We start from the raw sequence: 14,568 nt of genomic DNA on the forward strand, positions 1-14,568 counted from the left end.
TCTTGATTTTTTTATTTCTCATGATATTGAATACATTTTACAGTTTAATTGACCTTTATATTATGGCTTTTGTGAATCACTTATATAGAACTTATACAGAATTTTCTACATTTTTTCCTGTTTTCTCTGCAAGTAAACTATATTTAGAATTTTCTGTCATCTATGTTACAAAAAGTTTGCCTATTTCAATATGCTTTATGCATACTTGTTGAGAGTTTTACAACAGATTTAAAGGTATTTTGGGAGCTGGGTGCAGTGGCATACACCTGTAATCCCAGCTGCTCGGGAGGCTCAAACAGGAGGATCATGAGTTCAAAGCCAGCCTCAGCAATGGCAAGGTGCTAAGCAATTCAGTGAGACCCTGTCTCTAAATAAAGTAAAAAATAGGGCTGGGGATGTGGCTCAGTGGTCAAGTGCCCCTGAGTTCAATCCCCAGTATCAAAAAACAAAACAAAACAAAACAAAAAAACCACCTGTATTTGGAATCTGGTATTTCTGCATTTCATTTTAATATTAAATATTTGTTGTTATTCCACTCCAAGATTATTAAACTACTTGATATTTTTATACTTATTGTTAGTTAGCATCCACATATTAGAGAGAACGTTCAGCCTTTGGTTTTGGGGGATTGGCTTACTTTACTCCATTTACTGGCAAATACCATAATTTCATTTCTCTTTATGGCTGAGAAGATTTCCATGAATATGTACCCTACTTTCTTTATCCATTCATCTGTTGACAAGTACCTGGGTTGGTTCCATAGTTTAGCTATTGTGAATTGAGCTACCATAAACATTGATGTGGTTGTGTCACTATAGCATGCTGATTTTAAGTCCTTTGATTATGTGCAAAATAGTGAGATAACTGGGGCAAATTGTGGCTCTATTCCAAGTTTTCTGAGGACTCTCCATACTGCTTTCCAGAGTGGTTGCAACAATTTGCAGTCCCACCAGCAATGTATGAGTATTCCTTCCCCCCCACCACATACTCGCCAGCATTTATTGTTACTTGTATTCTTGATAATTGCCCTTCTGACTGGAGTGAGATGGAATCTCTGTGTAGTTTCAATTTGCATTTCTCTAATCGCTAGAGATCCTGAACATTTCCCATATATTTGTTGAACATTTGTATCTCTTATTCTGTGAAATGCCTATTCAGTTCCTTTGCCCATTTATTGATTGGTTTATTTGTTCTTTGGTGTTGTTTTTTGAGTTCTTTATATACCCTGGAGATTGATGCTGTATCTGAGAGGAAGGTGGCCAAGATTTTCTCCCATTCTGTAGGCTCTCTCTCTCTTCATGTTCTTGATTGTTTTCTTTGCTGTAAAAAAGTTTTTAAGTTTGATACCATCCCTTTTATTAATTCTTGATTTTACTTCTCATGCATTAGGAGTCTTGTTGAGGAATTCTATTCCTAAGCCAACATGGTGGAGACTTAGGCCTACTTTTTTTTCTAGTAGGCACAAGGTCTGTGGTCTAATGCCTAGTTCTTTGATCCACTCTGAGTTGAGTTTTGTGTAGGGTGAGAGAAAGAAGTTTAATTTCATTTTGCTATACAGGGTGCTAGTTTTCCTAGCACCATTTGTTGAAGAGGCTATCTTTTCTCCTAAGTATGTTTTTGGTGCCTTTGTCTAGTATGAAATAACTGTAATTATGTGGGTCTTTCTCTGTGTCTTCCCTCTGTAATGTTGGTTTTCTTGTCTGTTCTTTTTTTTTTTTTTTTTGGTAATACCATGATGTTTTTGTTACTATAGCTCTGTAGTATGATCTAAGGATTGATATTGTGATGCCTTCTGCTTCACATTTCTTGATAAAGACTCCTTTGGTTATTATGGGCCTCTTGTTTTTCCAAATGAATTTCATGACTGCTTTTTCTATTTCTATAAACATCATTGAAATTTTAATAGAAATTGCATTAAAAATGTATAGTGCTTTTGGTAATGTGGCCATTTTGACAATATTAATTCTGCCTATCCAAGAACATGGTAGACCTTGCCATCTTCTAACTTCTTCTTCAATTTCTTTCCTTAGTGTTCTGTACTTTTCTCTGTAGAGGTCTTTCACATCTTTTGTTAGATAAATTCCCAAATATTTTTTTTTAGGATATTGTGAATTGGATAATTTTCCTAATTTCTGTTTCAGTTGCTTTAATACTGATATATAGGAACACAATTGATTTATGGGTGTTAATTTTATTTCATGCTACTTTGCTGAATTTATGAGTTCCAGAAATTTTCTGTTGGAGTTTTTTGGATCTTCTAAATGTAGAATCATGTCATCAGCACATAGGGATAGTTTGAGTTCTTCTTTTTCTACTTGTATTCCTTTAATTTCTTTCTTCTAATTGCTATGGCTAGAGTTTCAAGAACTATGTTGAATAGAAGTGGTAAAAGAGGGCATCCTTGTCTTGTTCCAGATTTTAGACAGAATGTTTTCAATTTTTCTCCATTTAGAATGTTGTTGCCATTGAAGCTTTTTTAAGATAAGTGTGTATGTTCATGTGTGTGCATTGTGTTGGTGGATGGGGAGAGTAACAAGTCACACATAAAGATTTATATTTCAAATTGGTCATTCCATCTATCATGGGAAGAGTGGATCAGAAGAGGGCACAGTGGGTATCTGGAAATCTGTTGGAAAGCTAATAAAAGAGTCCAGGCAAGAGATAATAAATATGTGGAGCAGGATAGTGGCGATGGAAATGAAGAGAGGGATACGGCATTACAAAAAATTTTGGAGTAATATTGAAAATACTTGGTAATACCATGACTATTGCTTGATCAGTGAGAAAGAAAGGCAATAAGGATGACTCACAGGTCCTTAGCCCTCCTAAATGGTGGATGAAGAAGCTGTTGCCTGAGAGAGAAAACACTGAACAAAATACTTCTTTAAGGTAGAAATATCACTAATTTGGTTTGGATATATACAGTTACATACCTCTAAAACCCAAATGAAGATGGTGAGTTCAACACTTAAATGTGCATTCTTAAGCTCCACAGGGATGTTTGTGCTAAATATACACAGTTAGAGCTTTTGATATATATATAGTAATTAAAGTCATGGGCATAGGTTAGCATAGTGAAGAGAGAATATAGAGTATGAAAATTAAAAAAAAAAAGACTGACCTCTAAGAAAATACCAACATTAACATAACTGAACGAAATGATGCATTAACAAAGGCTAAAATTAAAAGTTGCTTTTGAATGAGCTGTCCATTTCAAGGCGTGTCCCCTGTGCTATAGGTTTGGGGATTAGTGTTGCTGATTCACTACTTGGTTTGCCACTGTTAGATCTCAGCCCAAAATTAACTTTTAAGGGAGTTATTTTTGGTCTCCCCTGAAATTTTCATAATCTCACATTAAAAAAATAAATAGTTGTCCTGAGGTGTTCTTATTTGTGGTAGGATAGGGACTCTGAGTGTGATATTTCCAATCATTGTTTTGTTGCCAGACATTTTGCACTTGTTTTTGGACGTATAAAAGCATTTTCTTGAGGAGGGATACTTGATAAAGCTTCCTTGAATATCTTTTCAATTTGAAACAAATCACCTTAAACCTGTCCAGAATTTATCAAACTTTGTGTTATGAGTTTGAGACTTTTTCAGCATTGTTTGTGTTCATCTTTCCTTTGTGTTTTCTTCCTTTCTGTTCATTTTTATTTGTATTTTAATAAATCAACAAGTAATTAATACCACCTTCTACTCAAATGTAAAGCATTTCACTTTTGATTGTGTAGTGTTTGAGGTGCCTACAGGACATGAAGGAGTCCAATAGTCTAACCGGACCAAGAGATCTACAAAATAGGCAAGAAATCTGAAGGCTTTAGAAGAGTATGGACAGCCTTTTATTTGTAAGATTCCTGAGCTTCAAATAAGAATGGATATTTCCGTAGTTGAGAACTATCAGTGTTTCACTAAATAGAATCACCACATATTTCTGGCTCACCTACCTGAACTTGTGCAACCTGTGAAGCTTTTACCTACAAGAAATTCAACAAAACTTTCAAATTTTTTCAGCTATATAAATATCCACATTCAAGATACAGAGATCAAATACTAAACAACTTGGAAAAAAAATATGTTGTGAAATAAATACTAAAAATAAAACTGAAAACATTTAGGTTAAATTTCTGTATGATACACATCGAGACTTGTTTTATTAGCAGTCCATTCAGCCATGCAAAATGCATCTTTCCTTTTTTAATCAATAGTGCTACTGTTACCGATGCCCAAGCAGGTGTCCCCAGGGGATCCTGCTAAATTTAGGTTTTTGTCCTGAACAAAGAATTGAGTGAGACCCAAGAGGTTGGCAAGCAAAACAAAGGTTTATTAAAAGCAAAAGAACACGCTGAGAGAACAGAATGGGCTGAACTGAGAAGTGTACCTCAAGACCCTGTCTACATAGTGAAGCTGGCTTTTATTGGGCTGTGCTTTTCCCTGGGTGGACCTGGGTTTGATTAGTACCTTGATTGACAACTGATTTTGACAAAATTTCTTCTCTACTGCCAGTCCATGGTTTCTTTCCCCCACCTACCTGCAAATGCACAGTGGGGAGCAAGCCACAAAGCTAATGATATGCTAACTAGTACCAACTTAACTTTAGGTCAGTCCCTCCCAAGATAGGGGACTTTCTCTTTAGGTTCTTGAATTCTCCTTGTGGTTGACCAGCTTCCCTTTTTAAGGGAGTGTTAGGTGGGCTGCAGGCATGAGGCATTACCCTAACTTCCACCTTTTCTTTCTCTCCTTTCCCCATACCCTGTCTTTTACCTAACACTATCCTGGCATTTTATAAGGACTAAACATTGATGATTAGTGCCCTGTTGCCTTGTGGATAATGTTACAGATAGATTTTCATTTATAAGCAGGTACATACATGATGGAAGATATTTGTTGTATCTTTCAAACAAACAGAAAATGCAGAATACCACAACACCTTATTCTTATTCTTATTATTTACTATTGGAAATTATATCAATCTACTATGTTTAAAGGAATTCCAAAAAACAAAAAAATGACTGACATGATGAAAGCGTACATTTAATTTGATGCTTTGCAGAGATACATGACCACAGTTGTGTGCATGGCTTATCCTTTGGATGACTCTGGCTACTTATTTTTAAATAATAAAATAAAAATGGAGCCAACAAATGCAATTAAGGAAAAACAAGGGACCTACATGTCCTGGTCTAAGAAACATGCAAATGTTACAAAGCATTCCAGATACAGTATGACAGAGGAACAGTGAAAAGGCATTAGAACAATGCTCTTTCTTTCTGAAATGGGAAGTCTAACAGATACATTTTCACAAATGGCATTGATGAAACAATGTTGATTTTTAAAGAATTTTATAGAAAGAATTTTAGCACCATCATTAAAAGAAAAAATAATAATAATAATTTTTTTAGCCCTGCCTATCTCCAGTCTTGGAATAATAACAGAAGCATAGCACCTTTTGGTATCTAAAATATGAACAAGAATACTAAGTCCATCCCAGCTTCTAGAGATGAGGTAGCTCATGCTAAGAAATGTTGGATCTTTTTTCCTATGAAAGTTCAAATTTCAAATAGTTTAATTCTAATCATCACATTTGATTAGAGTCAGCTCCATAACTCTGGGTTTTTATATCTTTTTCTTCATTATTTGCTTCAGGAAGATGAAATTATATTTATGTGGAGGAGCCTCAATCTTGGGTCCTGGAAATGTATTTATGAAGTTGTATGTGTAGTTATTTCACATTTAGTGTCTTCTTAAATAAGAAGAAGGAAATGTATTAAGTAGTATATCTGTGTAATTTCTGTCAGTATTGATAAATTGCACCAAAAGGGAAAGGTACTTTTAAAATTGAATGAGAAATGAGTCTACATGTGTCATATTTTGCAAAAATTTGAGAAATGAGAGAAATTTAATTTTTCTCCTAAAATTGCACTGAATATGTTATTTAAAGATTCCATTTAATACAGTGATAAACTTGTATTTTTTTAAGCTTCTCTTTTAACACTAGTAATAGTACATCAAGACACACATGTGGGTTTCAACCAAAGATTAAACATCTTGATTCTTTTTTTCTTGATGATCTGGGAATAAGGGATCCCAAAAGGGAACTAATTTCTATTTTTCAAACTGCAGCCAAGCAAAATAAACATGTGTTGTAGTTTTATATACCCCACTCTTTAAGCTACCTGCCAAGAAAAATTTCCTCATAAATACTAAGCAACCTTTTATTACATTGAAATAAATTGAAGAAAACAGATATTTATTTATTTAATGAGTTTACTTTTTTTAAAAGGTGATCATTGTCATTGGTCATCATGATTCTAAACTTGTATTGAAAATTATTTTAAATCAATTAAAACTTGATGATTGTAAGTAAAATAAATATTTTGAAGGATAAGGAGGCCAGGCACTTAAGACCATATATACAGTGCTGATGCATGATCAGCCATATCTTCAAGAGTCTCAGGATCAACTTCAAACAGTCAAAGTTCTTGTGAACGGGGTAGTCATCATTGATGGTGATGCTCACTGTCACTGTCTGGGCTTGTGTTACATGAAACAGACTGGCCCAATTTCAATGCCAAATTCCTGGTCTGTGCCGCCAACATCCACAGGGGCAAGATCTATGATGGGCAAACGTGCCACATTCTGCGTTCTATATTCAAAGATGGTCTTGCCCACATTTCCATTTCGCTTCTAGAAATAAAGGGTGCAGTGGATTAATAATAGATACAATTTTTTTGAATGTTAGATATAAACCTCCCCAGGCAACTTTTATAACATAAAATCAATTATTTATAGAATACCACTTAAATGTCAGAGCACTGGTAACCTCAAGTGAGGTACCAGCACACCTGGAAAGTACTTCTTTCTAGGTAAATTTCCTTTTATCTTTAGCAGCTTCCCAAATAGCAGCAATATAAATTATAAAAGTAATTGGTTTTGTTTGTCACAAATAAAATTATAATTTATCTTATAATGTCTTCCTTATTTTATGTCTAGTTATGCCAGTGGGAGACAATCAGTGATTGACTATACATTTTAAAATCAAGGAACTTTACACATGGAACTGAGATTCAGAAAGTTAAATGACTTGCAGAAGAAACAAACAGAATTGAAAAGAATTGGATCCAATGTTAGGGTTCCAGCTCTTTTTTTTTTTTTTTTTTTTTTTTTTTACTATTTTATATTAACACTTCCATCATGCTTCATGTGTTAATACCCATTCAAGTTGACCCTAAAGAATAACTATATACAAAATGCTGCTGAGCTTATATACAAGGCAAAACTGCCCCCACTTATAGTACTATGATAGTATGTTTTTAAAAAATAAGTTTGATCAGTGTAGATGAAAAGTACTTACAGAGCAAGTATCTTGAAGAACTGTGTATCTGAATCTCACATTCCCTTCTCCTTTGATTTCTAAATCATTTGCCCCTTTAAGAACCACAGCCTTCTTGAGGCTCTTGGCTTGCTCATCCATGTATCCTATACTGTTTTTACAGAGGTAAGTGATGTTCTGGGAAGCTTCTTTTGATAACAGGCGTAGGAAGGTCATTTGAGTGATGGCTGTATTAGGTGACAGGTGGTCTCCATATGCAAACTAGAAACAAAGTCTTTTATATTCAATACTGAAGAATTTCTTAATGTGTTACAGATAGATAAATTGATTTTAGCAAATCTTTAATTATTATATAATATGGCTCTCTAGCTATACGTATAAAATGACCTGAAATTTCCAACATATTAACAAGTAATAATCTTTGTCCTTACTACCCTGAATGAGAGGTGATGAAACCAACAATAATTATAATTTTCTAGAGAAAGATTAGCTATTTTAAAATCTGCTTTGATCAACTATCAAAAAAACTCATTACTGTCATTATTATTAAATAAGAATTAGAAATTAGCTATTAGAATAAAATCGTTACTACCTAATTATCATAAACTTGAAGGAAATATGAATTTAAAATTTTTCCTCTAGACAAAAAATAATTGACCACAAGCTCTTTTTTATTCATCTTCTACTTTAAGTTTTCTTTTCAGGGCTCCCATTTGAGTTTTTTACATAACGTCATATAAGCTAAATTGCTTTTCAACTGTTTATATTTAAGTTTTAAAATTTCTTGTTTATTAAATAATGGTAGATTCTAGCATATCCTGCTAGACTCAGGGTTCTCGCATCATGTTGATCCTGAACATGAGTTCTGGGGAAAGGTTAGGAGCAGAAGTGGAAGGAAAATTTCAGAGTTTGGCCATCATAAGGAGATCTGGGATGAAATATTAAATTGGAATTATCAAGGCCTGGTGAAAGTTTGAATACTAAACCATGAAAGCAGAGGGTAGATTGGAACTCAGGAAAATATTAATCAAATTTATATAATTACACATATGCTTTAAGACTTAATAATACTATAAAATTGACAACATGACTTCATTATTAAAGATTATCTAATATTTATATATCACTTAGTGTATTCTAGATATTATACTAAACACTTATATTCATATGGACACTCTGGGATCTGAATTATTAGCCTCACTATAAGCTGGTAAACCTGAGGTTGCAAAAGGTTTAATCAGGTCATAAGGACAAACATCAGTAAAAGATCTAGCAAAGAGTTACCCAGGACTCCTCAAGACTGTCATTCAACTATGGCAAGATCCCTTCAGGTCCATTCCACTGTCACTGCTGTGTCAATTAGAGTAAATAATCCTAGAAACAACTACTTCTCTACATTTCATCAATTGCAAAATTATAATTCAAAATTTACGTCAAGCTGACTCATCATAAAACTTGGTTTATGCCTTGGTATTGCAACTGTAACTAAGGAAAATATGTCACTTTAAAATAAACCTGGTCAAGATTGAATAGTATTATTCTAAATAAACACAAAAATATGATAAAATATATAATCTTGAATAAACTATTTAATTACCTGTGATCCTCTATTCATATCTAGACCATACCAAACAGGTTTATTGTCAGGAGATTTGCTGGCCCACCAGGTTTTACGAGGTATACTGGATGGATTTGCTGAAATGCATGTTTCTCCTGTTTCCATATTGCAGTAAACTTTGATTGCATCTTCAGCTGATCCCTGATTGGGATCAATCCAATATTCACCTATTTTCCAAATGACAAATATTTGCTAAGTAAAAAAAAACCCTCAAACATGTTTATGAATCTCCAAAATAATTAACACAGAAATTAGAAATATGAAATTATCAATGAAAGTCTCTTTTAACAGAGACCATGCTTTAAAGAAGAAAATAATTGTTATATATATGGGGATTTCCCAAATACTTGTCACTTCTCTAAGGCACTTTGCCCAACTGTGTACCTAAGGCTCAAAACATACATGTGAAATAAATGTTATTCCATTTTACAGAAGAGAAAATATAGCAAAAAAAGATGATATATTGTAAGTGGCTTTGCCTATATTATTGTGTACTCATTAAATTCAAAAAGCCAAAGTTTTTAAAGAAAATTATAATTGGAATGTAATGTGTATTATTTAAACTATGAATGAAATAAATAAATGAGTTGAATTATAATAGAATGTAATGAATCATCTTATCAGCCATTCTTGAAATCAATCTGCTCATATATATAGGTTTTTGAAATAGGACATACCAAAGACAGTGCTACATACTAGACATATAATCAAATAAATTAAAAAATGTGTATTTGTGCATATATGTGTGTGTATGTACATGAATCTGCCTGTATATATATGAAAAATCAAGTTTTAAATAGAGTGAAAGGAGAGTGGTGGGATATAAATAATTTGATAATAAAATTGGCTACTCTGGAAAGGTGATATTTTTAACACCATTGTCAATGTCATTTCATAGCTAACTGAAACTCTTGAATATTTCTCAGCTTATTCCTATGGTCTAGGATCTCTCTTCCCTGGATCTTATTAGAACAATCAAAATAATAGAATAAGGCAAAGTTTAAGCATAGTTCATAGTTCAAAATTCCAAAAAGCCTTCCAATCTTACTATAACTTATTCCTGCCTGCAAAAAATTCCAGAAGTATGATTCATAGAACATTAAACTACATGAAAGGAATTCAATATTCAAGCAAAACTTTAGTTGACTCTCAACAATCCAACAATATATGGTAACATATTAAAACTCTGAGAGATCATACAGGTAAATAAATGTTTAATTTGGCATCAGCAAGTAGTGTGTGTGTGTGTGTGTGTGTGTGTGTGTGTGTGTGTGTGTGTGTGTAGTTAGATAAAGATATAGATACATAGATATGAAATGTTTTCTATTCTCTGCAAATTAACTGTTTTAGGACTTCTGGATGGAAATGGAACTATTCTGAAATTAGATCATTTATAGAATATATGCTCTATTATAGTGCATATCATCTTGCCCTATAATTTTTCATGTCATTTACTTTCTCCACAACTAAACTGTAAGAGCTCTGTGGCATGTGTATTTCTTTTTCTCTGTGTCTATCACTAATTAGAAAATTAATAAAATATTTTGAAATGTAGGTGAAAGCAACATCAACAGAAACAACACCCTCTGCTCAAAAGGGCCACTGTCCACTTACCACTTTGTTTTGTGGAATGGCAAAGCTTTAAGTCATCACAGGTCCGGGCTGGGTGCTTCTTGGAGCCATCAGGGCTGCGCATGGTTTCAATCTGACTACTGAGTGACTTCAGGGTTGCATGGACCCCTGGGTCAGTTTTGTTTTTGTCATCAGGAGCCGCCTGATCTTCAGTAAACTCAGGAAGTGGATCTGGCATGCTCTCATCATAGTGACCCATGATATCACCCAGGGCAGCTGTAAGGTGGCCAGGGGGACCTGGAGGGCCTGGTGGACCAGGCTCACCAGGAGGACCCTAATTAAAAAGAAATCAGAAAGACATTTAATGTAATGCTTTTATTTTTATGTGGGTGTGGTACACAAAGATATGATGTGACACTCCAATTTGACAGTTCTGGGAGATCTGTCACTCATGCCCTTTTGTAAGTAGATGGTGCTGGCCTGCTAAGCAATAGCTTTCCAAGGATATGTTTTTCAGGAAACATATCTGCAAGTCAGCATCTGAGATAAATAAAGATTAAAGCACAAAATATTTGCTTTGATGTCTATCTTGAAGACACAATATAATTTATATTGAAAACATGCAAATATATACATCATTTCAAAATTACCTTGAGTAAGATACAACTAAAATTTTTTCAAATCATTTATGGGTGGAAGATGAAGAAAGGCTGCAGGGACATAGGGTGCTGGTTCTATAAAGCTGCATGTCAATATCAAAGAAATACTCACAAGAAACACCCACAAGAGAATTTCCCCTACTTTCTAATCAAAGGAAAGCAAAGGAAGTCTTTTTATATGTGTGAATTGTCATGCACATAAAAATTCTCTGTACTAATAAAATGGAAGAAAGTTCTCACTAGCATTTTTACAGACATAAAGAGCTCTCTATACTTTTGTCAAATGAGAACTATTGGGTTAAAAGGAAGATAAGCACAAAAATGTGGCAGGGACTACAAAGCTCTTCTCTATTCATTTTCTTCAGCAATTCCTAAGGACAAACTCAACAGCTTGAAAGAAAGAGGCAAAAACCTGAAGAGACACGTTCAAACTACATATAGAGCACAACCCTGGGCATCAGAAGGCTGGAGTTCTAACAATGGCTCTGCCACTTGTTATGTGGCATCAGGCAAGTTGCGTTAGCCCCAGTGCCAATGCTCTCTCATTCTCAAAAGAGTCTTATAAATACATTTTCTAAGGTCATCATGAGTACATACATTCCTTTATGCTAACCTTGGGGAATAAGATTTAGGTTTTTTTTTTTTTTTTTTTTGTCTACCAAGACCACTGAACCACAAAATAAAGTCAACCAAGAGCTACATAAATCCAATGCATTCTAATTATATAACTGTTTTCTATTCGCAAAGAAATTAGTAGGAAACATTTTTCTTGACCATAGGAAACATAAGCCTATTTGACTCACACAACAAATAGTAAATATTTGGTTTAATGGCATTACCATTGAGGAGCAAAGACAAAATAAGGAGGAGAAGGTAAATTAGATTAAAGAAACACCTGGAGAGAAGCATAAATTCATATGCACACATGCGCATGTGCACACTAGTACATTTGCACAAGAAGACCAAAGATGCTTTCCAAAGGTCTGAGAAGCTAAAGATTAGCTAATGCAGTCTACAACTATATATATATATATATATATATATATATATATATATATATATATATATATATTCCTCAAACCAAAACTATAAGAATTTTTAATGAAAGGTTTTAATTAAAATTCTCTCTGAATGTCATTTGCAATGTAGAAAAATCTCAGTCATATACTTCATTTTCCAGCATTTTCATGACATACAAACTACATCCCACAGATACTTAAAATATGTAATCTAAAGCAAAGCAACATAAATATAATCTTAACTTGCTATTTGCTTTCATAGTATCAGATGAAATCAAAGCCTGGTTATCTCTATCAAAGCCTGGTTATGGTCTAAATGACCTATATTAAAATATTTGAAATAGTTACTTATATAAACAAGTTCTTATGTGGCTTTGAAATTTGTTTTCAGGGCCCCCTTAAGTCTCTTGTTCAACAGGCTGCACAGACATTATTTGATGGAATCTAAGCTGTTTTTCTCAACAGCATTTCCTGTGTGTAAACCCCTATGACTTTACCTCTGGTCCTGCTTCTCCTACACTGCCCCGAACACCAGGAGGTCCGATTGGCCCAAGTGGCCCAGGGTTTCCTTCTTTGCCTAAAGGACCAACCGGGCCTGGAGGACCCTGAAAGAAAACAATGACTCTATTTTAGATTCTGTGGAAAAAAAATTTTTTTTTTTTTACAATGCCCCTCTCTAATCCAAGAACTACTGTGCTGATGGAGCTGTTACAATGATTTCTCAGATGCATTTTCTTAATGACTGATAAATGACCTTCTGGCACTTTTCAGCATTTACAATTTCATCAGACATGAATTTTCCTTCATCCATGCATTGTAAAAGATCAGTGTAAAGTCTTTAATAGACTAATCATCTACTTTTATTGGCAACAATTGTTTCATCAAATCTCAAATAAATTTAGTTCGGAATTCAATTAATTCAGAATAAGAAAATGACTAAAGTTGGAGGGGTTAGATATAAATTAATATGGGGTGCTTATCCTGTAGAAACAGAGTAATTTTATACTATTATTTCAATTTTATCCATGATTTATTTACAATGTATTTAGACATAGTAAGATTCATTGTTAATTAATTTTTCTAATTTTTTTCCTAGACTCCTTTTTCTATTCACCTAAATAATTATTGTGTCAACTGTATTATTACATTAATAATTTATTACAGGAAGCATTAATATGAATGTAGACTTTCTAAAAGCTTCAAATATTGGTTTCATTTTATGATTTGCTTCCAAATTAGCTGCACACAAACCATTTCTAAGGAACTATCATAATACTATCATAATTACTTAAAGGACAAAATACATCCAGCTTCAAAATTTGTCTCCACTTCATGAGTAGGTCCAAGCTTAATGGAAATTTAAATTAACATAAAGCAAGAAATGAGTAGATGAATATCTACAAATCCTAGGTCAGAGATTCCAAAGTGGGTCCATATTATTAGAGGATATTCCTACTTAGATTAATTGCTGGCTGGTTTGTCTCATATAATTGATGCCACCTTCAGAGAACATGAACCAACTCCAGTTTTAATATCATGAAAATGAAACTGAAACATTTGTGTTATGTCACCAAAGGTGTTATTATTTGTACCTGCAACTTATTTACTTTTGCTACTTACTCTTGGGCCAAATGGACCAGGGATTCCAGCACTACCTTGTTCACCATTTGGACCCTAAACAGGAATAAAATTGAAAATGTTGTTCAAATATTTAGATCTTACATTATGCCATTGTCAGTTTTAAAATATGTTGTCATTGACTTTAGCAGTATCAACTACTAAGTCATCTATCTCTACAATGTTTCTAGGAGATGGTCACTATTAAAGACAACTATCCATAGGAGTAAAATGCAAGTAACATTTTGTTTCATATCTACCCTACAAAATTATAGCTTATATGTGGACAATTATATTGTATAATAGGTAATTTTGAAATTAAAATGAGATTTTAAAAAATTCTTCTGTGTTAACAGCAGATAAACATAAAGAATAACTTACAGGAGGGCCAGGGAGACCCTGAAGACCAGTGAAGCCTCTGTGGCCCTTCTGACCCCGGTCACCTCGGTCTCCACTATCACCTTTGTCACCACGGGGTCCTTGAGGTCCCTAGAAATACAGTGATGGCATGGATGTTATGTCTTGATACTACAATTTTCTGCAATTTTACTTTTTTAAAAAAACATTTATATTTTAGTTGTAGGTTGACACGATACCTTTATTTTATTTTTTTAATGTGGTGCTGAGTACCGAACCCAGTACCTCACACATGCTAAGCAAGTACCAAAAGCAAGTGCTCTAACTCTGAGCCACAACTCCAGCCGAAAATTCTACTTTTGACAACTGCATTTACCATAACTTTTAATACTATAT

The 14,568-nt window shown here is 33.8% G+C and overlaps 1 protein-coding gene across 1 annotated transcript in view; it reads right to left on the reverse strand.

The window, feature by feature from the left end:
• Positions 1-4,300: 4,300 nt before the first annotated feature.
• The window catches only part of Col5a2 (collagen type V alpha 2 chain), a 133,663-nt gene continuing 123,395 nt past the window's right edge, over positions 4,301-14,568 (reverse strand). Inside the window, exons 48-54 of the mRNA XM_005324386.5 lie at positions 14,197-14,304; positions 13,819-13,872; positions 12,696-12,803; positions 10,563-10,854; positions 8,928-9,115; positions 7,352-7,591; positions 4,301-6,684 (exon numbers count right to left, since the gene is read on the reverse strand). Of these exons, the coding sequence (XP_005324443.1) occupies positions 6,538-6,684; positions 7,352-7,591; positions 8,928-9,115; positions 10,563-10,854; positions 12,696-12,803; positions 13,819-13,872; positions 14,197-14,304 (1,137 nt within the window). The 3' untranslated portion in view covers positions 4,301-6,537. The remainder of the gene's footprint in view (positions 6,685-7,351; positions 7,592-8,927; positions 9,116-10,562; positions 10,855-12,695; positions 12,804-13,818; positions 13,873-14,196; positions 14,305-14,568) is intronic.

This window comes from Ictidomys tridecemlineatus, chromosome 7 (genome assembly GCF_052094955.1).
Source record: "Ictidomys tridecemlineatus isolate mIctTri1 chromosome 7, mIctTri1.hap1, whole genome shotgun sequence".
In the NCBI taxonomy this organism is placed as follows: domain Eukaryota; kingdom Metazoa; phylum Chordata; class Mammalia; order Rodentia; family Sciuridae; genus Ictidomys; species Ictidomys tridecemlineatus.